Below are 19,750 nucleotides of genomic sequence, written 5' to 3' on the forward strand. Positions count from 1 at the left end.
CAGAATTAAGCCCTTAGCCTGATCACCACTGTGTGGGGCCAATCCCCTGTTCCACAATCCCCCTCTCCGTCACCCCAATAAGATTAAATCAGCTGTGATTTTTTTTTCTTTTCTTTTTGAGTCACACCTAGCGATGCACAGGGATTACTCCTGGCTCATGCACTCAGGAGTTACTCCTAGCGGTTGTCGGGGACCATATGGGATGCTGGGAATCAAATCCAGGTTGGCCTCCTGCAAGGCAAATGCACTACCCGCTGTGCTATCGCTCCTGCCCCCTCAGCTGTGATTTTTTTTTTTTTTACAAATTTTGTGTGATATCTCATTTGAAAAAATTGCTTCTCATTTTTATGAGGTTTCATATACAATTGTAAATCTAAGAACATTTCTAAGAAATAATTATTTTTATGTTTTAGGAAAAATAGTTTGAATTAAAAATAACTTTAAATATACAGAGATATAATTAAATGAGTTTTACAACATCAGTTTGATGCCCAAAATCCCATATTGTCCCCCAAGCCTCACTAGGAGTGAACCCTGAGCACAGAGCTGGGAGTTTGTGTGTGGCCCAAAAACAAACAAAAAGAAAGGCCCTTCTCTATGAGCAAAGTGCTGTAGTCACACAAGTCTGTGTTTTTGCATGTGTCACTATAGCTCCCATCTGCTAAAATGTCTGCCATCTTATATTTAAGTTGCATGTTTTGTATATTTCATTGTATCATAGCATTAGGAATCAAATTGTTTCTTAATATTGGTTGCAGACATGTTTCGGGGAAAACATAAACATCATAGTCTATGATTCATTTTACATCTAAAATATTTTCACTTTTCCAGTTTGTATTACATTATATATTGCTTGGTTGTATTTTGGATTTAAAGTGCTCATTATTATGCTATTTGGAATGACAAATTATCCAAAATGAAGTTTTCAGAATATGAATAAATTGGCTTAGGTCTCTGTAAAAAAAATAAAATAAAATAAATGAGCTTTATACCCAGTGAATGCAGAAAGTGAATGTATGCAAAAATAAACATTTAAGGTGGTTCAAAAATTGTGTCTATGCTAAAATGTAATTTTTTTAATAAGGACAGAATAATCAGGACCTGTATTGTATACTTTCTTCTTTTTCCTCTGGCAGCAACACAGGTCACCTTTATATAGTAAACATGAGCCCTGGTGGAGAGAGCTATGAAAGTCAGTTTCATTTATATGCATAAGTGTATTTTCATGTGGACTTTACAGAAGTTCAGTTCTTCTCAGTGCTGTTTATAGAAAGATCACAGGAGTTGAGGAAATTATTGCTCATATTCAAATTGACTGCATGGAAGAATGCACCCTCGGAACTGGGAGGAGCTACAGGATCATCCTGTCAAAATTTTTCCTTGTAGAGTCTTAGCTTTCTGGTCACTGTTGTAATGGTTCCATTTGTCTTTGTTTCTTTATGTGCAGGAACACATGGACTCTAATAAATATATTGAGCATCTGTTAACTCAGCTCGAGGAGCAGAACAAAAGTCTCTGGAGGTGAGTTAAATCCATGTACCTAACTTCTAGTGGCCTCTGTAGCTTTGCTCTTGATCACAGAAGCAGGAAATTGGAAAATGGTCTCTTCTTCACTTCATGCCAAAAGCACCTTTGGGGGAAAACGTTACCAGCAGTTAACCAGAGAATTATATTCATTTAATTAAAGTATAGCAACAGTGCTGAAACTTGTCCTTGAGTCAAGGGCCTGTTGCAGAGCTGAAGAATTGTAGAACGTATGATACATATCAAGGTCATGGAATGAATGTATCCAAGGCCACACAGCAAACCTTGAGAAACTAAAACTCAAATTTTGAATCTTGCCTGATGAGAAACAGTTTTTGGTAATCAGTCAGTAGTGTAATTATGCTTAGGAGTCTCACTTGCTTTACTTTTTAAGAGTGATAAATTAGGATGTTGTTATAAAGGTCTCTAATGTTTTTAGGTGTTTAGTTTGTGTACTAGAGGGTGGGTTATGATTCCAGGTAAGGAAAAGCATATGAGAATATTTGTGCAAGTGAGTTGAAGAACACAATTAACCTCACACAAGTCACATTCACAAGTTATTTTTTTTTTCTGTGGTATCCTGAAACTTGAAACTGGCAAAATGGTTGTGAAGTTATTTGTTTGCATCTTTATGGTTATGTTGTTATACTCTATCTAGGTGCTATTCAGAAATATGAAATCCTTTTTCTGAAGTCTCATTTCCTCTTGTTATCTGGAGAAATTTGCTTCCTCTCATTATGCTTGGAATTTTTCCTATAATTAGTTTTGTCTCCCAAGGGTTGGTGACCCCTCCAAACTCCATCTTTTCTTTCGTTCTTCCTTTCTCATACGTAATAGGAAAATCTTTATTATAAGATCTTAACTAAAATCCTCAATTTCTGACCACAGAGGCATCTCTCATTTAAGATATTTTGGAGAGAAGTCAAAGTTGTTCTAACACAAAGGTATTCATCAATCTATGTTCACGCACAAGTGTTGAGTCATAACACTCTTCCTATTTAACACTATTGAAAAATTATAGCCAGCATTATTTGATGTCTACAGCATTCCAAAGATTATTTTATGTATTAATTTGTCGAGGCTTACAACATCCCTGTGATGTGGGCACAATGGTGGCATTTTTTATACATGAAAGAACTGAGGCAAAGTGTTGGTATTTTCTAGATATAGATGGCTTTTTCACGTCTTTGTGCTCAGTAATTTTCAGGATCGTTGATGAAATAAAATTATAACTTATGCTCACTGAAGGAAATATCACTGAATATGGTCTAAATTATTTTTAACTCTTTGTAGTGCAAATTAGAATGTTTTTTGTATACATAGATGAAAGGTAAATATTTTATGACCCTGTAATTTTTTTCTTCAAGCTCATCCATATTTATCATCACTGATGTCTTTACCTAGTTCTAATATACTTATGCATTCCTGTTGCAAATTATAATAACATTGAGACTTAACTTCTTACATACTTAGAGTTATCTTATAAAGTACCCAATATTTCATTTGTTTTGGTTATAGTAGCAACTTTTCTACTGGAAAACAAGTTTGTGGTTATAGCAAAGAATAATAATCTATTTACTTCTACAGATAAATTGTTTATAGAGCATGTTAAAAATGTACATTTGTAGTCTGTCAGTTAACTATCACTTATTTTCAGATTAGCTGAGTATAAGACTTTTAGGAAATTCTCTAATATAGGAGTATAGATTCATACACTTTTGACTAAGTAAGTCATCCAACTGTACTGGTTTAAGACGTACCAGTTATATAACTTATTGCATGTTTGTTAGATTGAAAGCTATAGCCTAGTGTTTGTAATTTTGTGGACCAGCAGAGTAAATTGCAGAAACCACCTGCATTTATGATTGTATGTGTCTTAAATTATATTTTACAAAGGTCTTTTATCAAATATAGTTAAACTGTTATTTAATTTTAAAATTTTAAACCATTGATATAGAATATTTTTGTTTGTTCAGAATATTATTTCCCTATGTTTATGAGAAAAAATATACAAAAATAGTGAATACCATTTGCTAAAAGAAATGTATAGTAGTAAGTTTCTTATGTACATCATTGGAGAGGCATAATGGTTTGAGGTCTCTCAACCAAAAACCTTGTGGGGAAAAAGGGATATTTTTCTTCTATTTCAAAGTAATAATAGCAATCTTTTGGTCTTTGAAATTATTAAATTAAAATCCCAGTTCAGGCATAAACTTACAGAGCTCCGAACTTTTTGTGAATTCCCTTTCATTTTTCTTTATAAATTGAAATATTGATGGGGTAAAGAAGCAAAGTTTTGCATAAAGTGTCAGAGAAACTACAAAACCTTCATTTAAATAACAATAAAGGGCAATAATTGCATTTGAATTGTCAGAATAACTACCATGACTAAATAAAAATAGGTGTATTGAAATAAAAATTCAAACTAATAATATACTTTTAACTGAATCATGAAATTATAGTCGATCATATTTTACAAATAGATGTTGACTGGCTTAAAAGAACCAGTTTTATGAAGGTTGTTACAATATCATCATTGCAACCGTAGTCAAATTATTTTCAGTGACTGATATGTATGGTGTGAGTAGTGTGGGAACTCTTTCTGGTTATGATTCAATTTTTTAAATGCTTTGTTGAGTTAGAGATTAATATGAGTGCAGAGGCTCATGGGAATAACTTTTTATGAACTCAAGTACAAATAAATTGTCTGAACTTAAATAGATTTCACAATACTCCATATATATTTTTCCTCTGATCTCATAATGTCTTTGATTGAAGCTGCTACAATTTTCATTCAGTCAGTTATATGTCATTGCTGCCAATTGTAACTCATGTTCTTCCATTTGAATATTTACATATTATGATTAATGTGATCATCATTAATTTATAGTCACAGTCTCTGGGACTGACTTGAAATGTTGGTAGACACATGCTATTCTGCTATTGCACTTGATTAGTAAAAAAAGGCATATAATAGTAGGAGAACAGTTAAAAAAAGTAAATGCTTATTTACATGAAATATAGTATTTTTCATAAGTTTTAGTCATTTTCTAGTGCATAATCATATGCTCATTATATATTATTCTAGTCATACTCCCAAGATAACTGGTTATTTCGGGGTCCTGCTTAATACTCTACTAAAATAGGCCTATCATCTGAGTTTTCAAATTGCAAAGGAATTTGGGAAGTTCAAAATAGCTGTCTAGCCCAGCGATACCACTCCTGGGAATATATCCCAGAGAGGCAAAAACGTGTAGCCGAAGTGACATCTGCACTTGTTTGTTCATTGCAGCACTCTTTACAGTAGCCAGAAACTGGAAGAGACCTGAGTGCCCAAGAACAGATGACTGGTTAAAGAAACTTTGGTACATCTACACAATGGAGTACTATGTGGCTCTTAGAAAAGATGAAGTCATGAACTTTACATACAAGTGGTACAATATGGAAAGTATCATGCTAAGCGAAATGAGTCAGAAAGAGAGCGATAGACATAGAAAGATTGCATTCATCTGGGGGATATAAAGTAACAAAATATGAGATTAATACCCAAGAATAGCTGAGATCAGCACCAGGAGGATTACTCCATAACTTAGAGGCCAGCCGGGTATCCTAGAGGAAAGGGCTGTTCAGATAGAGAAGGGAGCACCAAGTGGAGGGTGTTTGGAGGATCCTCCCAGGAGGGGAGATGCAGGTTGAAAGTAGACTGGACTGAACATGTTCGCCACTCAATGCCTCTTTGGCTGATCACAGCGCCCAGGAGGAGAGAGAGAACAGGGGGGAATGCCCTGCCACAGTGGCAGGGGGGGAGGGGGGGATGGGAGGATGGCGGGGGAGGGATATTATCCTGGTGGTGGAAAATGGGCACTGGTGGAGGGATGGGTATTTGATCGTGGTATGACCGAGATCCAAGCACAAAAATTTGTAAATCTACAACTGTACCTCATGGTGTTTCACTAATAAAAAAGAAAAAATATAAAAAAAAAATAGCTGTCTAGCAATGAGGAGTAAATGAACTCAACTGTTTTTTTAACACTGATAAGAGAAAACTTTGTGAATCCATTTGAATAATAGTGTAAAATAAAAAATTAGAAGTAAATCTAAGATTTAGTACACGTATTGGAGAGTTTAATTTGCTCTACATTCCATTTGATTATTAAGACAAAAGAAAGTAAGCCTAGTGAAAATTTCTTTACTATTTGATATTAAAATAAAAAAATTTCTATACATTAATTTTAATAGAGAAATATTAAAAAATTACTTTTTACTTAATCCATTTTTGTATTTATAATGGTCTAGTGCATTACCACCTGCTTTCAGAAAAATGATATCTATCAGAATGTATTACTAGAAATATGATTATTTCTAATTTTTATAAATATATTCCATAAAAATAATTAGATGACAACAATTAATAGGTTGGAGAAACTGTACAATGGGTAAGCCACTTACCTTTACGTTACACATTCAGGTTTGATCCCTGGCACCACATAGGTCTCTGAGAATCTCTAAGAATACTAGTGATCCTGTGCACATAGTGAGAAGTAAATCCTGAGCACAGAAGGATGTGATCTAAAAACAAACAAAGAAACAAAAATAGAAAAGTAAAGAGAACAAAAAAAATGTATCTTTCCATTTTTCAACTTTGTATTTTGTTACAAATCAAGAGTTTTGAACAGGAGCTGGAGTGATAGCACAGTGGGTAGGGCATTTGCCTCGCAAGCTGCCGATCTGGTTTCGATTCCCTGCACTCTGTATGGTTACCCAAGCACCGCCAGGAGTAACCCCTGAGCACCACCAGAAGTGATGCAAAAAAAAAAAAGAAAAAGAAAAAGAATTTTGAACAAACACAGCTAGAAAATGCAAAGTTGAGTTTATCAATGTTTATGTCAATTACTCCTTTCTTTCACATACATGAAACTACATAAAAATTAAAAGCTGCATAATACTAGGAAAATGAAGAAACTGGACTGAAGATTTTCAAGACTTGGTCTCTTATTTTTGCCAGCTCAACTTGATTATTGTTTAATAAATCTAAGATTGAGTTTTTCACCTGTTAAAAGAATATATACCTTGTAGATAAGATTATAGAGTACTGGGAGAATATGATAACTAATCTCTAAAACATTTATAAAATATTATGTCTATAACACATATTATACAGCTAGGTTGTATAGCATTTATTATACAAAGTTTCAAAGAAAATATGAAAGAAGCAGAAATAGCTACCATATAACAAAAACCAAACAGCTTTCAATAACTCAACCAGGGGATGTCAAAGTATTTACTTCAGATTACCATAGCTCAGTTTGGAGAAAGTGTTATCAATAGCCTGTGAGTTTGTGAAGAATCAGTGGTCTGTCTGGCAAAAATCAAATTACAATCTCTCTCAAAAGCACAGATCCAGCTATGTACTTACAGACACTGAATCACCAAACTTTTATCAGAATAAGCTTGATCTAGGCTAGCAGTTCTTAGTCAAGGCACTGGTGACATTTAGTGCCAAGACCATCCATGGTCATAGAGAGAGGGAGGCTGTATTCTCCCTATTGTTAAATGTCCAATGTCATCTCTAACTACTGTCTTCTAGATGCCAGTAATATCCTGCCATCAATACAACCCCAAAGTCCACAGAAATATGCCAAATGTTTCTGAGAGGCAAAATAATCTCTTCCCAAATGAAAACTAGTAATCTAAACCTCATCTAGCCAAGCATGTTTTGAAAGCATATTCCAAGCAACACCAATACTCTGGGTTATTATGTACTAGATCTTTTAGGAAAAATAAAGGTAATCTGTGGTCAAATTGTACTATCCTAAAAAAGTATGTTTTAAAGATTGTTGTTTTTGTTTTTTTTAGAATAATTATCTATCATTATTTCTTCCTTTTCTTTTCTTCCCTGTGTTGTTTCTCTGTTGTCCAGGGTTGAACACTCTCAGTTATAGCACTCACATATTTGTTGTGATGCCCACTGGGGGTCCCATACCTGATTGTGGTGCATCCAAGATCACATACTTCATTGTGGCACTGGGGATTCCAAGCAGATGGAATTGCTCTGGTTTGTGAGACGGTTTTGGGGTTAGACTCATAACCTCAGGTATCTAACAGATGCACTCCTCTGATGAAAGGTATTCATCTTTCATGCCCCTAAAAACTATTTTAATGACAAATTCTTCAACTAGTTATGTTACAAATATATGTTACACAGAACAATTACAAAACATAACATGCTATTTTTTACTGTATAATTTAATCTTGTATAAAGGTAAAGGTAAAGGCCCTCCCGTTGGTCGTCGATTTGCTCGAGCAGGCCCAGTAACGTCTCCATTGGAGACTTTGTTGTTACTGTGTCTGGCATATCGAATACTCTCGGTATATTCTGACCAAATAAGCTTCCAGCTTTGGGAAATGGTGTTCCCGCTTTCCATTTCCTCACCTTGGATTTCACCTGTGTTGAGATGAATGGTTTGGTGAAAAATAGCTGGAAATATTGAGTACGGGTTGTTGGTAAAAGAAGAAGGTGGCTATGTAGAAAAGCCAGTACAAAGTTTGTCATCTTTGTCTTGAGGAGTAGTTTAAGTCTCCGTATAAGATTCCAAGAATCTAAATGATATCCTGGTCCAGGAAAAGTACTTTACTCCTACTTCTCCAAGGAGAGAATTTATGGTTTCTTTATATCACCATGGGGAATAGAATATTTAATTAAAAGTCTTATGTCCCTAGTTGGAATAAGATTCCCTCAAGACCATCCTTTCCAACAAAATTATTTTAGTACTAAAGATATGCACTTTTGCTTTCTGGCTATGTATCTGACTCTAAGAAAAGAGAGAAAAAGGAAATGAGGCAGGCACATAATCATGAGGCGAATGTTTAGATATACAAATTATCAAATGTAAGTGTGCCCTATTATAGATATTAATTTCTTTCATAAATTTTATATATATATATATTTACATATATTTTAATTTTGGAGTAGAGATAATTGGCACCAGTATCTAAGGCTCATTTGAACTCTAATCTCAATTTTTTATAAAAAATGAGTAATTTGAGAATCATCACATTATTTAGAAATTATTATGTAGTTATAAAACAGAGGTTAAAAGTCAAAATACAGGCATCCCATGTCAGGCACAGAGACATCTATCTATCTTGAAACTTCGAATCAGATTATTCAGGCATCTTGCAAGCTAAAAAGTTTCTATTCGCATGGGGTTAATTTATGTAGACTAAGGATATACCAAGTATTAAACAGGTTGCCTTTACTGTAATCATAGACTTCCACTGGGAGATCTTAATTGGCAACAAGTAAAATGGCTCTGCGTGAATTCTTAATGGTGTATCCCAGATAAAATAGGAACTGTGATTTGTTTTTTAAATCCCTGCAAGAGAAAAGAGGCTATCTCTGGGGGATGGAATGTGTAGCGAACAAAGAGTGTTCGGTGCTCTGCAATAGCAATAAAGGCTCCAAAATCTCAACCTCATGCTATGCCAACTCAATAACACAGCACATGGTTCTCCTGCTCCGCTGAGGTCAAAGGAGAACGGGGCTAGCAAGCTTTACATTATCTTCCCTTCCTCTCAACCCTTGGGATGGTTTTCTGAATCATAGCTGTATTCTCTGGCAAGTGTAAACAGAAGGGCCACCCTGGATACCCATTAATGTCACTTCTCAATTACACACCAGGGGTTGTTTCAGAGATGCAGACTGTCCCAGACCCCTGCCAAGATGTGAGTCTTGCCTTGAAGTCATGCCCTCTACCCAGCACAAGGGAGAATAAATCAGGGCTCTGAAAATTGGGTATTGCCACATGCTTCAGTGGTTATGTCATCCCCGGACGGTAGTAGGGAGGGCTGTGGGCTAAGCTGTTTCCCAAAGGATACTTATTATAGACTGATGGTGTCACTTTAGAGAAGTAAGAAGTATTTAGGCTTCCTCTTAAGACTCTGGAGCCTCAGATGAAGTAACATCACTGTCTTTAAGGTGCCCTTGTTCAGTAACTGAGAAGCCAATGAAACCATGTATAAAGAGATATCTGTGTTGACTAAAACCATAAGATCTTCCTTCTTCATAGTTAATTTTATGTCTTAATGCTAATCAAATTTCTAGTGTACTTAAGTGACTTGTTTGGTCTGTGTATTTATTTATTTGGAAGATGATTTAATGCTTAAACTTCAGATCTTCTAAGTTGGAAGAACTAAAAGTATTTGGGGGAGAATTCCAAAAAATATCAATGAAATATTCTACTTTTTATATTCCCTGAGATCAAGTATTTCTACTCTTCTTTCTTTAAAGATAATAATCTATCATACTAATTTAGAAACGGATGCAACAGACACTGTATATTTAGGTCAGCAGATTGTTTAAAGCTATATGATTTTACCTCCTCTTTAAACATTTATCTAATGTATTCCACCTGTGAGAGTTGGAGGAACACATAAGACATGCTTCAGCAGACTGTCCTTCAGGAGTCCAAAAGTACCTCCTAGGAAATGTTTTGGTTTGAGTCCTGAGTAGGAGCTGACCTGTTGGAGTGTGGAAAGATAAAGATCCATCTATTATTGAAAGCATTGAATTTTTACTTCCTTTAATAATTTTTAGTTAAACTAAAAAATCCCCAACCCTAAAAAATATTAAAAGCAGCATATGATGTATATGAGATGAGAACTTCAAGAGCTCCTTTTAAATAGTTAGATTAAGAGCCCCACAACATAGTCATTAGCTTGACCTACATATATATAAAACTGCCCTCCAATATAGATGGAGAAATATCCCCCTGCTGATCAATGGATTCAGAGTAGCAATAGGAAGCTCAAATTGAATAGTGTTGTGCCAGGAAATGAAGAGAGGAGTTGAAAATAGTTCTGCTGCTGGTTTAAAAAGGTTTGTATTCTCCAAGAAATCGCCTCAAAGTACTAAAAAATATTTCAACATCAATAGGATTTGGAGGTCACCTCGAGAAATTTACCCGTGTTTAATCTGAAAACATGTGGCATAAAACACATTTGTTATTTTTAGATCCGTGCTTATCTTAATATGACAGCTTGGAAACTAATGTGATTTATTTATCTGAAATTAAAATAGAGAGCCCCGAGCAAAAGGCATTTTGTAGATTTATTTGCAGTAATAAAGATCACAAATATTCCCTACCAAGTTGAAAGGAGAAAATCTCCAGCAGGCAATAATACAAATGACCCACTCAATATAAATGCATGTGTTCAGGCTGAAGTTCACCAACAAAGTACTTTTTTTCTGGAAGAATAAAATGGATAATTTACCATGTAACTCTATTTAATCTATATATCTATATCTATCTATCTATCTATCTAGTTTGGGGGCAACCCTTGATAATGCTCAGGGATTACTTCTGGCTCTGTGCTCAGGGATCATTCTTGGTGGGGTTCAGGAGGCCATATGCAGTGTCAGGGAATAAGCCTTTAATGTTAACGAAATAAAAATCACCTGTAGTGTGTGAGCAAATTTTGTGTATATGTGTTCTAAATAAATTGTTAGGATAAAATATAACCACGTATTTATGTACAGGTAATTCAATTTCTGTACAGTTAACAATATAATTAATTTTTTTTTTCTCATCACTGAACTTTGAGAACCTTCTTATACAAAGGCTGGTAAGGCATTCTCGAACTGCAGCTGCCCACACTCCCTCATGCCAAGTGTAAGAGCCTATGAAAAGGAAAAACACAAACTTCAGGTCTTGCCCCCTCTGGAACTTGATACACTGTACTGATGAGAGAGTGGGCTCTCAGAGGTCACTGTGTACTGGCTCACACTTGGTTACTCCCAAGTCCTCTGTATTGCTTTGAACTTTTAAAGCTATTGGTTTCGTTTGTGCCAGTACAAAAAATATTTTCAAACAAAAATAGAACACCGTGAAGGACTCGGTTCCTCTGCTTCTCAGAGGGGAACTGTAAGGCCTCACCTCTGGGTATCACGCTCTGTTTCACTCTCCTGGAAACTGAGGAAACCTGCCGGACATCACATGGGTTTCCTTCTGCCACTTTCTGACGCTGTGGCCCATTCTCCGGGTCTTACGTGCGGGTCTGAACCGTTCCCTCCCCTTTCTGTATGCCTTGTGCTTCCTGCCTCGCTTGTGTCTGAGGTCATGTATATCAAAATAAAGTCACTAGAATCTGGTTGCGGGGTGGGGGGGGGGGGAAGATATGATACACTATATATTTAGTACTAAAAATTAAATTCAAAAGTAATCCAACAAAGAACTAAGGATGGAAAGTTGCCCTGTGATCAAAGAATCAGAATAAATTGATGGAAGCATAAGATAGTTATCAGAGGCATATACTAGATGGTGGGGAAGAGCAATGCAGGGTGTTTTATGGGAATAGTCTTGTTTGCAACTCAGGGTTTATTTTCCACTGAGCACTCACTAAGTATTATTTATGTATTCTCTAGAAAGATTTTCTCCAGATGCAGTTAAAGCTACTGCAACTCTCAACTATACAACTACATTAATCAGGTTTCGCTAGTATGGCAGATTTAGACCTCAGGGCTGCTCTTATTCCTGTTGCAGCTCCTCTATCCAGCTGAGGATAGTACATGTAATATTCCAACATGTTATGTACAACTGGTAGTTTTATTTTTTTTCTATGAGTTACTATTATGAGTTACAATTCTAATTTATAGCTCTCAATCATGCCCAATTTTGCTTGTTTATTATCTCATAAGAACAGGTTCATGTACCCTAAGGTCTTAGATCTGTGTGACCAAATCTCATTCTTCACATCAATTGGATTGCTTTATCTCAGAAATAAAACTGTAATAACACCTATAAGCGAAGAGTCAATTGGGAGTTTACTTCAGTCATCCTTATACCTTTTTCACTTAACCCATCAAGATGAGGCACTAATGGGACTGATAAGGATTCAGAGGAGAAATTTGTATGCATTCATCTCTTTAGGAATTAACCCAACTTTACAAATCCATTCAGGAAAAAAAAAAGTACAGAAAGTAAAGTACAAGTAATTTGTCTCGGTGGTATTTAAATACGGAATGGAATTCAAAACAGAATATTTACTCTTGGAAAGTTTAATGAAGAGGCATTTAATAAAGGTGTTAATATGTTGATAATGATTTATAAAGCCAGGAAGAATGCACACTTAACCGGATTTTATTTTACAGCAGTTAAAATTTAATCACAAATTATTTAAAAAATAGGTCTACATTAAAGGAATTTCATGTCAAGTGGACTCTTCTAGAGCCAGAAAGAGAGCTGAAATGTGCAATACCTTCAGTTCTGTCAAGGCACTGCATCCTTTCACTCCTTTAGGTGTGGCCCCAATGGCCATTTGCACTGTCATTCCCAAGCAACATCACATTCCTGAGTCCAGACAACCTAACCATTAGCCATGCACAGCCGGGCCAAGTATCACCAGGAGTCACTGTAGGCTCCTGAGAACTGCTCTGATCAATAACAATAATAGTAAAATGTGTATTTATGCCTTCGTTTTGTTCTATTTTTCTATCAACTGTGTCTTCTGCTATAAGCAATCTCATTTTCAAAGAAAGGAATTAAGAAGAGAATATGAGGGCTGAAGTGATAGTACAGCAGCTAGGGCGTTTGTCTCTCATGAGGCTGACCTGGGTACAATTCCCAGCATCCCATATGGCCCCCCAAGCTCTGCCAGGAGTAATTCCTGAGTGCAGAGCCAGGAGTAACCCCTGAGCATTTCCAGGTGTGACCCCAAAAGAAAAGAAAATAAAGGAAGAGAATATGATAGGTTAAATAAATTTTGCACATGGCTAACCTGGGCTTGATTCCTGGTACTCCAAATGGTCCCTGAGCACAGAGTCAATAGCAAGCCCTTAGTCGTGCCAGATGTAGCCCAAGCCCTTTCTCCTCAGAAAAAAAAAATTAGAAATCAATGTCTAAAATCTGAGGTGTTTTACCTTAGCTAAAAAAAAATGAAAAGAAAAAAATGTAGCAGAGAGATCACATTTAAAAACAAACAGACTCATGGTTTGACCCATACAAGTTCAAAAAGAAGGGACCATCAGATAAAGTTTTTGAGAATTTGGGTACAAACAGAATTGAAGTCAGAGGAGAGTTCAACATAAATAATAATGACAATAGTGCAAAAATGAAGAATGAAATTTGAAGGAATTTTTACCATGGATCACAAGGGCGGGGGATAAAGCAAAAATGAAAGAGAGAACAGCTGAAAGGAATCTAACTATCAGTACTTATTAACTTTAAACAGCACAATGGCAGATCAGAGTCGCATTAAATCCCCTCAAATATTACTCCCATGAGTTCAAGTCTAGTTGGGGTTGGTATTTGATGGCACATGAGTAAAATCAGCCTCTTTGTTCTGATTGTTTGGTGACTGTTAAGTGTTGTTGCCAAGTTTTAAAAATATCCTTGATTCATTCATTCATTGTAATATGGAATTTAGGCCCTGATTTTGACACTCTCTGTGTGGTCCTGGGAAAGTCATGTAGGCATTCTGAGAGTTGTTTTTTCCCATTGTTAGGAGAGTTAAGAGACACAATTTTAGCAGTCCATTTTTTAATAATTAACTATGTAATCCATGTGAGAATTCAAAGGTTCTGTTATTCTTACCAATTGTCTCACAGTCTAACTGAAGGGTTTGGAAGATGAAAATAGAAGAAAAGTGTGGGAATTACTAAGAGTTAAAAGTAACAATTTACTTTTTAAAAATTGGACACATAATTACTTTTGTGACCCTAATTTTCCTTAAATTCTATTTATTGTTCTGTTGCTTGGCTCTGAATCTTCCTATAGGTAATAAAACAGCACGTTGGCAGACTCAGGTACCAGAGCTGGATGGGAGCTTGGCCACCTTTAAAGGTTTTCCAGGAAATATATTCTGTTGAATACTGTTAAAGTTTCCATAGAATCTATGAGCATAGTATTCTATTAAAAAGGAAAAATGATCAATTACAAAGCATTTAACAGTTGCGATTCTAGAATCATGCCCCCTATTAAAGTAAATTGCGTTATCTTATGTCTCTTCAGTGTTCTCTGGATATTCACAAAGTCAGCAGCTAAATTAAAACGAAAAATGTGAATTTATCTAAATTTACTAAATTAGTTTTATTGTTGGATTGATTTTTTTAGATCACTGGTTTAGAAATAAATGGGATCAGTTTAAGAAGATCACTCTGAATTAGAAATCTTTTGGAGCAGACACACAATTTAATAGTTTAGCCTGGGGAGCCGTTTATTACTAAGGTGATATAATTTGAAATGTACTGAAAGTTGTATCTAGCCAAAAATATTTCAACCACGGTACTGTCTATAATTATCATAATTGACAAAGAACATTGGGTGTCCAATTTTCTGAACCCTGAAATTGGCACTTGCTACCTGATGAGATGTCTAGTGTTATTTCTAATTCCTTATAATGTTTTATCAAAGAAAGGGATCTAATATGGGAATGCTAGCTTGCCTATAATCTTTTGTACTAATTCTCTGTCCTCTGATAACCACTTTTGGTGTGCAAAGAGTTGACTTAGTAGAATCCTGGCATACTGATGAGGACAGAACAAGGAAAGAGATTGTCTGGCTCAGAATCTAAAAGATGTCAAATTAGACAACCATGGAATCTGAGTCCTGAAAACTTTTTCAGAAAAATCAAACATTAAAAAACATCAAGTCCTGTTAAAGTTGTTACTCCACTAATGTCACTGTCCTCCCATTGTTCATCGATTTGCTCGAGTGGGCCCAGTAACATCTCCATCATGAGTCTTGTTGTTACTGTGTTTGGCGTATTGAATATGTCATGAGTAGCTTGCCAGGCTTTGCCATGTGGGCGAGATACTCTCGGTAGCTTGCTGGGCTCTCCAAGAGGGGAGGAGGAATCGAACCCAGCTCAGCCGGGTCGGCTGTGCGTAAGGCAAACGCCCTACCTCTGTGCTATCACACCAGTCCTCCACTAATGTAAGTATTTCTATTTATGCTCACATATGGTCCTACCAATCTGGACCATTTTTACTGATTCTTTAAACAAAGTTGTTCCCTCAATATCTAAGTCCCCATTTTGTTCCTTGCATCCTAATGCAGCTCCTTCAGGCAAGAACTCCATATTTCTTCCTGAATTTGAAACTATACACCACTTGGGTGCGGACTGATTCACATTTTATTAAAACCTCTAAAATTAACCTGCTCAGGATGGGAGATGTATGCTGAAAGTGGATAAAGGATCAAATATGACGGCCTCTTGGAATCTGTATTGCAAACCATAATGTCCAAAAGGAGAGAGAAACACATGCTAGGGGAAAAGGCAGTTCAGATAGAGAAGGGACCACCAAGTAAAGGATGCTTGGAGGACCTGCTCGGGATGGGAGATGTGTACTGAAAGTAAACTATAGACCAAACATGATGGCCACTTACTATCTGCATTGCAGACCACAACACTCTAAAGGAAAGAGAGGAAAAAAAAGGGAATTCACCTGCCACAGACGTGGTGGACAAGGGAGATGGGGTGGTGGTGGTGGGAGTGGTATTGGGAACATTGGTGGTGGAGAATGGGCACTGGTGGAGGGACGGGTACTCGATCATTGTATGACTGAAATGTAAACACGAAAGTTTGTAAGTCTGTAACTGTATCTCAATGCGATTCATTAAAATTTTTTTTAAAAAAAATTGAAAACAAATAAAAAGTAAGAAGTAAATTGCCATAGAGGCAGGGGTTAGGGTCAGGTGGGGGTGACAGGAAGGATATGGGGACATTGGTGATAGAAAATGTACAATGGTGGAGGGATGGGTGTTCTATCATTTTCTGACTGAAACTCAATCATGAAATCTTTGTAACTATCCCACTTTGATTCAATAATAAAATAATAATAATAATAATAATAATAATAATAAAACCTCTAAAATTAACACATATACTTTAATTTTGACTCTTCATCACCAGCTAATAGATACTGGTAAATTTTCTTGAATGGGGGTATAAAAGATTTTGTGTATTAGTACTTAGTAATTTTGCTTATTAGTACTTAGTTTGGACACCAGTTAAAGATATTACAAACCATATTGTATCCATAGCCAGTAAATTACAAAAGGTTTTTCCTTTTGAGAATAAACCTGTAAAACTGTCTCCCATATTTGAAAAGAATGTATATAGAATACCTAGTTCCTGTAAGTACTCCAGTCTTTTTAATTCAACCATTCCAGTCTTTTAAATTTAAATGCAGTTTCTTCAAACGACTCTTCTTAAACTGACTTTACAAAAGTCGTTGTGACCATTTTCTGAGCTTACCCTTATTTGTTACTTATCCTTTTAATGGGCTAGAGCGATAGCACAGCAGTAGGGCGTTTGCCTTTCACGCAGCCAACATGGCCGACCCGAGTTCGAGTCCTCCGCCCCTCTCGGAGAGCCCGGCAAGCTACCGAGAGTATTCGATATGCCAGACACAGTAACAACAAAGTCTCCAATGGAGACGTTACTGGGCCCGCTCGAGCAAATCCTTTTAACACATGGCACTCAATACATTTTAATATGACCAGATTTAAAGTCTTATTATGATAATATTGTAATGATATGAAAATACTAAATGAGTGAAGTTCCAGAAACAGATGTTTTGTTTGATACAAATAAAACAAAGGAAAAAATAAACCTGATACTTGGAGTAGGGGAGATGGACTCTCAAACAGTGCTTAGGGGACTAGGGCCACTCCCTGTATTTTATTTTATTTTATTTTATTTTTATTTTTGGCTCATAGCCAGTGATGCTCAGAGGTTACTCCTGGCTCTGCATTTAGGAATTACTCCTGGCGGTGCTTGCCATATGGGATGCAAGGGATTGAACTTGAGTTGGCAGCGTGCAAGGCAAATGTTCTCCATGCTCTACTCTTGCTCTGGCCCACTCCCTGCATTTTTCATCCTGTGTGGGCCTGACATTACAGTGTTCCGAATCATTGCTGTTGCGAATCATGTTGTGTTAGGGATCTACTATGGGAATGCTAGCTTGCCTATAATCTTTTGTACTAATCCTCTCTCCTCTGATAATTATTTTTGATAATTATTTTTGGTGCGCAAAGAGTTGTCTTAGTAGTATCCTGGGATACTGATGAGGACAGAACAAGGAAAGCAATTTTCTGACTCAGAATCTAAGAGATGGCAAGTCAGTACTAGAAAGAACTATTCTGACTCTACCTTCTAATGTGAAGAAGGGTGTTCTTGTGCTTAAAAATCTATCCAAAACCAACATATAATTCTTGAACCCAGCTGTAGAAAGCAAATCACTTCACAATGCTTTGTCAGCATGTCTGATTCGGGGGGGGGGGGGGTGGGTAAACTCTAAATAATAGTGGTGAATCTTTTATTGAAACAATGAATCTAATCAAAGCAGATAGAGTGTTAACTAGAATTCATCTGCCCCACAGGGACGGGGAGGGGTGGGGGGTGGGGTTTTATTGGGGTTCTTCATGGTAAAAAATAAGTTTTGGTAAAGGGAAATGTGCTTGATATTTGCATGACTGAGACCTAAACCTGAAAGCTTTGTAACCTTTCCCATGGTGATTCAATAAATAAATAAATAAATTAAAAAAAAAATCTATCCCATTGCAATGTCTGAGCAAAACCTGGTAACTATCATTCAGATATCGTGTAGAATGAATCATATTGCATTGCATCAAAAGAGGCAGATGCTCTTTTGTGTTTGTTACTCATCATCAAAATTTCCCCCATATCACTGATGCTGTCATGAGTAGTTCTACTTGCAAGAACCAGATGTTCTGTGTTCCTTCCTTTTAAATTTGGAAGAAAGCTTCACAGGTTTATTCTCCGTCCTCCCTTTTTTAGGTGAATAAATATAGGTTCTCCTGAAGCTCCTTTGATAGCTTACTCTTCAGATTTACTCATGGCACCTACTGAATATATTCTACCTTGTCATTTTTCCTGTTAACACATGGAGCTCTAATATAAACATATTTTATTATGACCAGATTACAGTTCTACTTTCAGTTTTAGTTTGAGAAAGAGTTGTTATTATAACTTTAAGATTTGTGCAGACTCAGTTACTCTCCTGTGCACTTGAAGACAATAAGTCATTATTTCAAGAAAAGGCAATGATTGTTTTAAATTTAGATCTGTTCTTTTTCTCCACTGCTTCTTGAATTTTTATTTCAGCTGCCTTGTTTTAGCTCTTTTTTTCCAATGCCAAGATTTTATTAATGGTCAAGAGGTCAAAATTAAATTAATAATTACAAGTAAATTAGTCTGTTCTTGACTTTTAGATCATGGGAAAATTTTGGTAGAATTATTGGACAATTACTTTTAGAAGAAAGAACAGAATCAGTTTCAGATCATCACTAAAATGAATAATTACTAATAGAACATTTATAAATCTAAGGACAAGGAATAGTAGGAAGATTAATGTTAGGGTAAGAAAGAAATGAATGAAAATTATCTAAACAACTGCCAAAGTGAGTACAATTATTGAATATTATGCTGAAGACAGATTAAATGTGGGCACTGTGGTTGTTTATCATGATTTTTCTTTAGAGTTTTCAAATTTCTCCCATATTTTGAGAACTATAGTTACATTTTAATAGAAGATATCACTTTTAAAGATACACTATGCAAAAAAGTTTTTAAAATATTTACTTTTGAAACCCAATTCCATCACCCCCTTTTGTGCCCCTTCTCCTGTGTCTAAGAGGTTTATTTCTGATCCATTTTCCACATATTAACAAGAGAGTTGGTTTTTCTGGCTGAACGTTAAACCGTTGTGATATTTCAAAAGTTCCTTTTTTTCAGGAAATTTCATAGTAGAATCGTTATTTTCCTCCTCATAATTATAAAGTGAACATTTGAAAATAACTTTCAACTGTGGATAACAACTGAAAAATGACTTTCTGATGTTTCCATTCATCTTTGTCACAATGGTGAAGATTTTGCAATAAATATAGTGTGATTATTTTTCCTGTCAAATAACTGCTAGACTTTGGAGTAAATTAATTAGCTGGGACAGTTGTCAGATATAGATAGCCTTATATTATCAGACAGAAGGCATGTGCTTAGATTGGTTAAAAGGCATAAACTATTCATTTGCCATGAGGAGACATTCTCAGAGGGTCATTTACAGTGATTTTGGAAGAACGTTTTGGAGACTAGATAGATATCCATGACAGTGGGTTCCTGACACTACTCTGACATTGAGATCTTTCTAAAGAATGTGCAATTAAATTTATATTCTGTACTGTATTGAAAATGGAATTACTCTAGA

The 19,750-nt window shown here is 35.8% G+C and overlaps 1 protein-coding gene across 1 annotated transcript in view; it reads left to right on the top strand.

Moving 5' to 3' along the window:
• Nucleotides 1-19,750, top strand: part of NCKAP5 (NCK associated protein 5) — a 1,139,016-nt gene that overhangs the window by 401,640 nt on the left and 717,626 nt on the right. The window contains exon 3 of the mRNA XM_056117696.1: nucleotides 1,448-1,521. Within this exon, the coding sequence (XP_055973671.1) occupies nucleotides 1,448-1,521 (74 nt within the window). The remainder of the gene's footprint in view (nucleotides 1-1,447; nucleotides 1,522-19,750) is intronic.

This window comes from Sorex fumeus, unplaced genomic scaffold (genome assembly GCF_029834395.1).
Source record: "Sorex fumeus unplaced genomic scaffold, SorFum_2.1 ptg000035l, whole genome shotgun sequence".
NCBI classification, from domain to species: Eukaryota; Metazoa; Chordata; class Mammalia; order Eulipotyphla; family Soricidae; genus Sorex; species Sorex fumeus.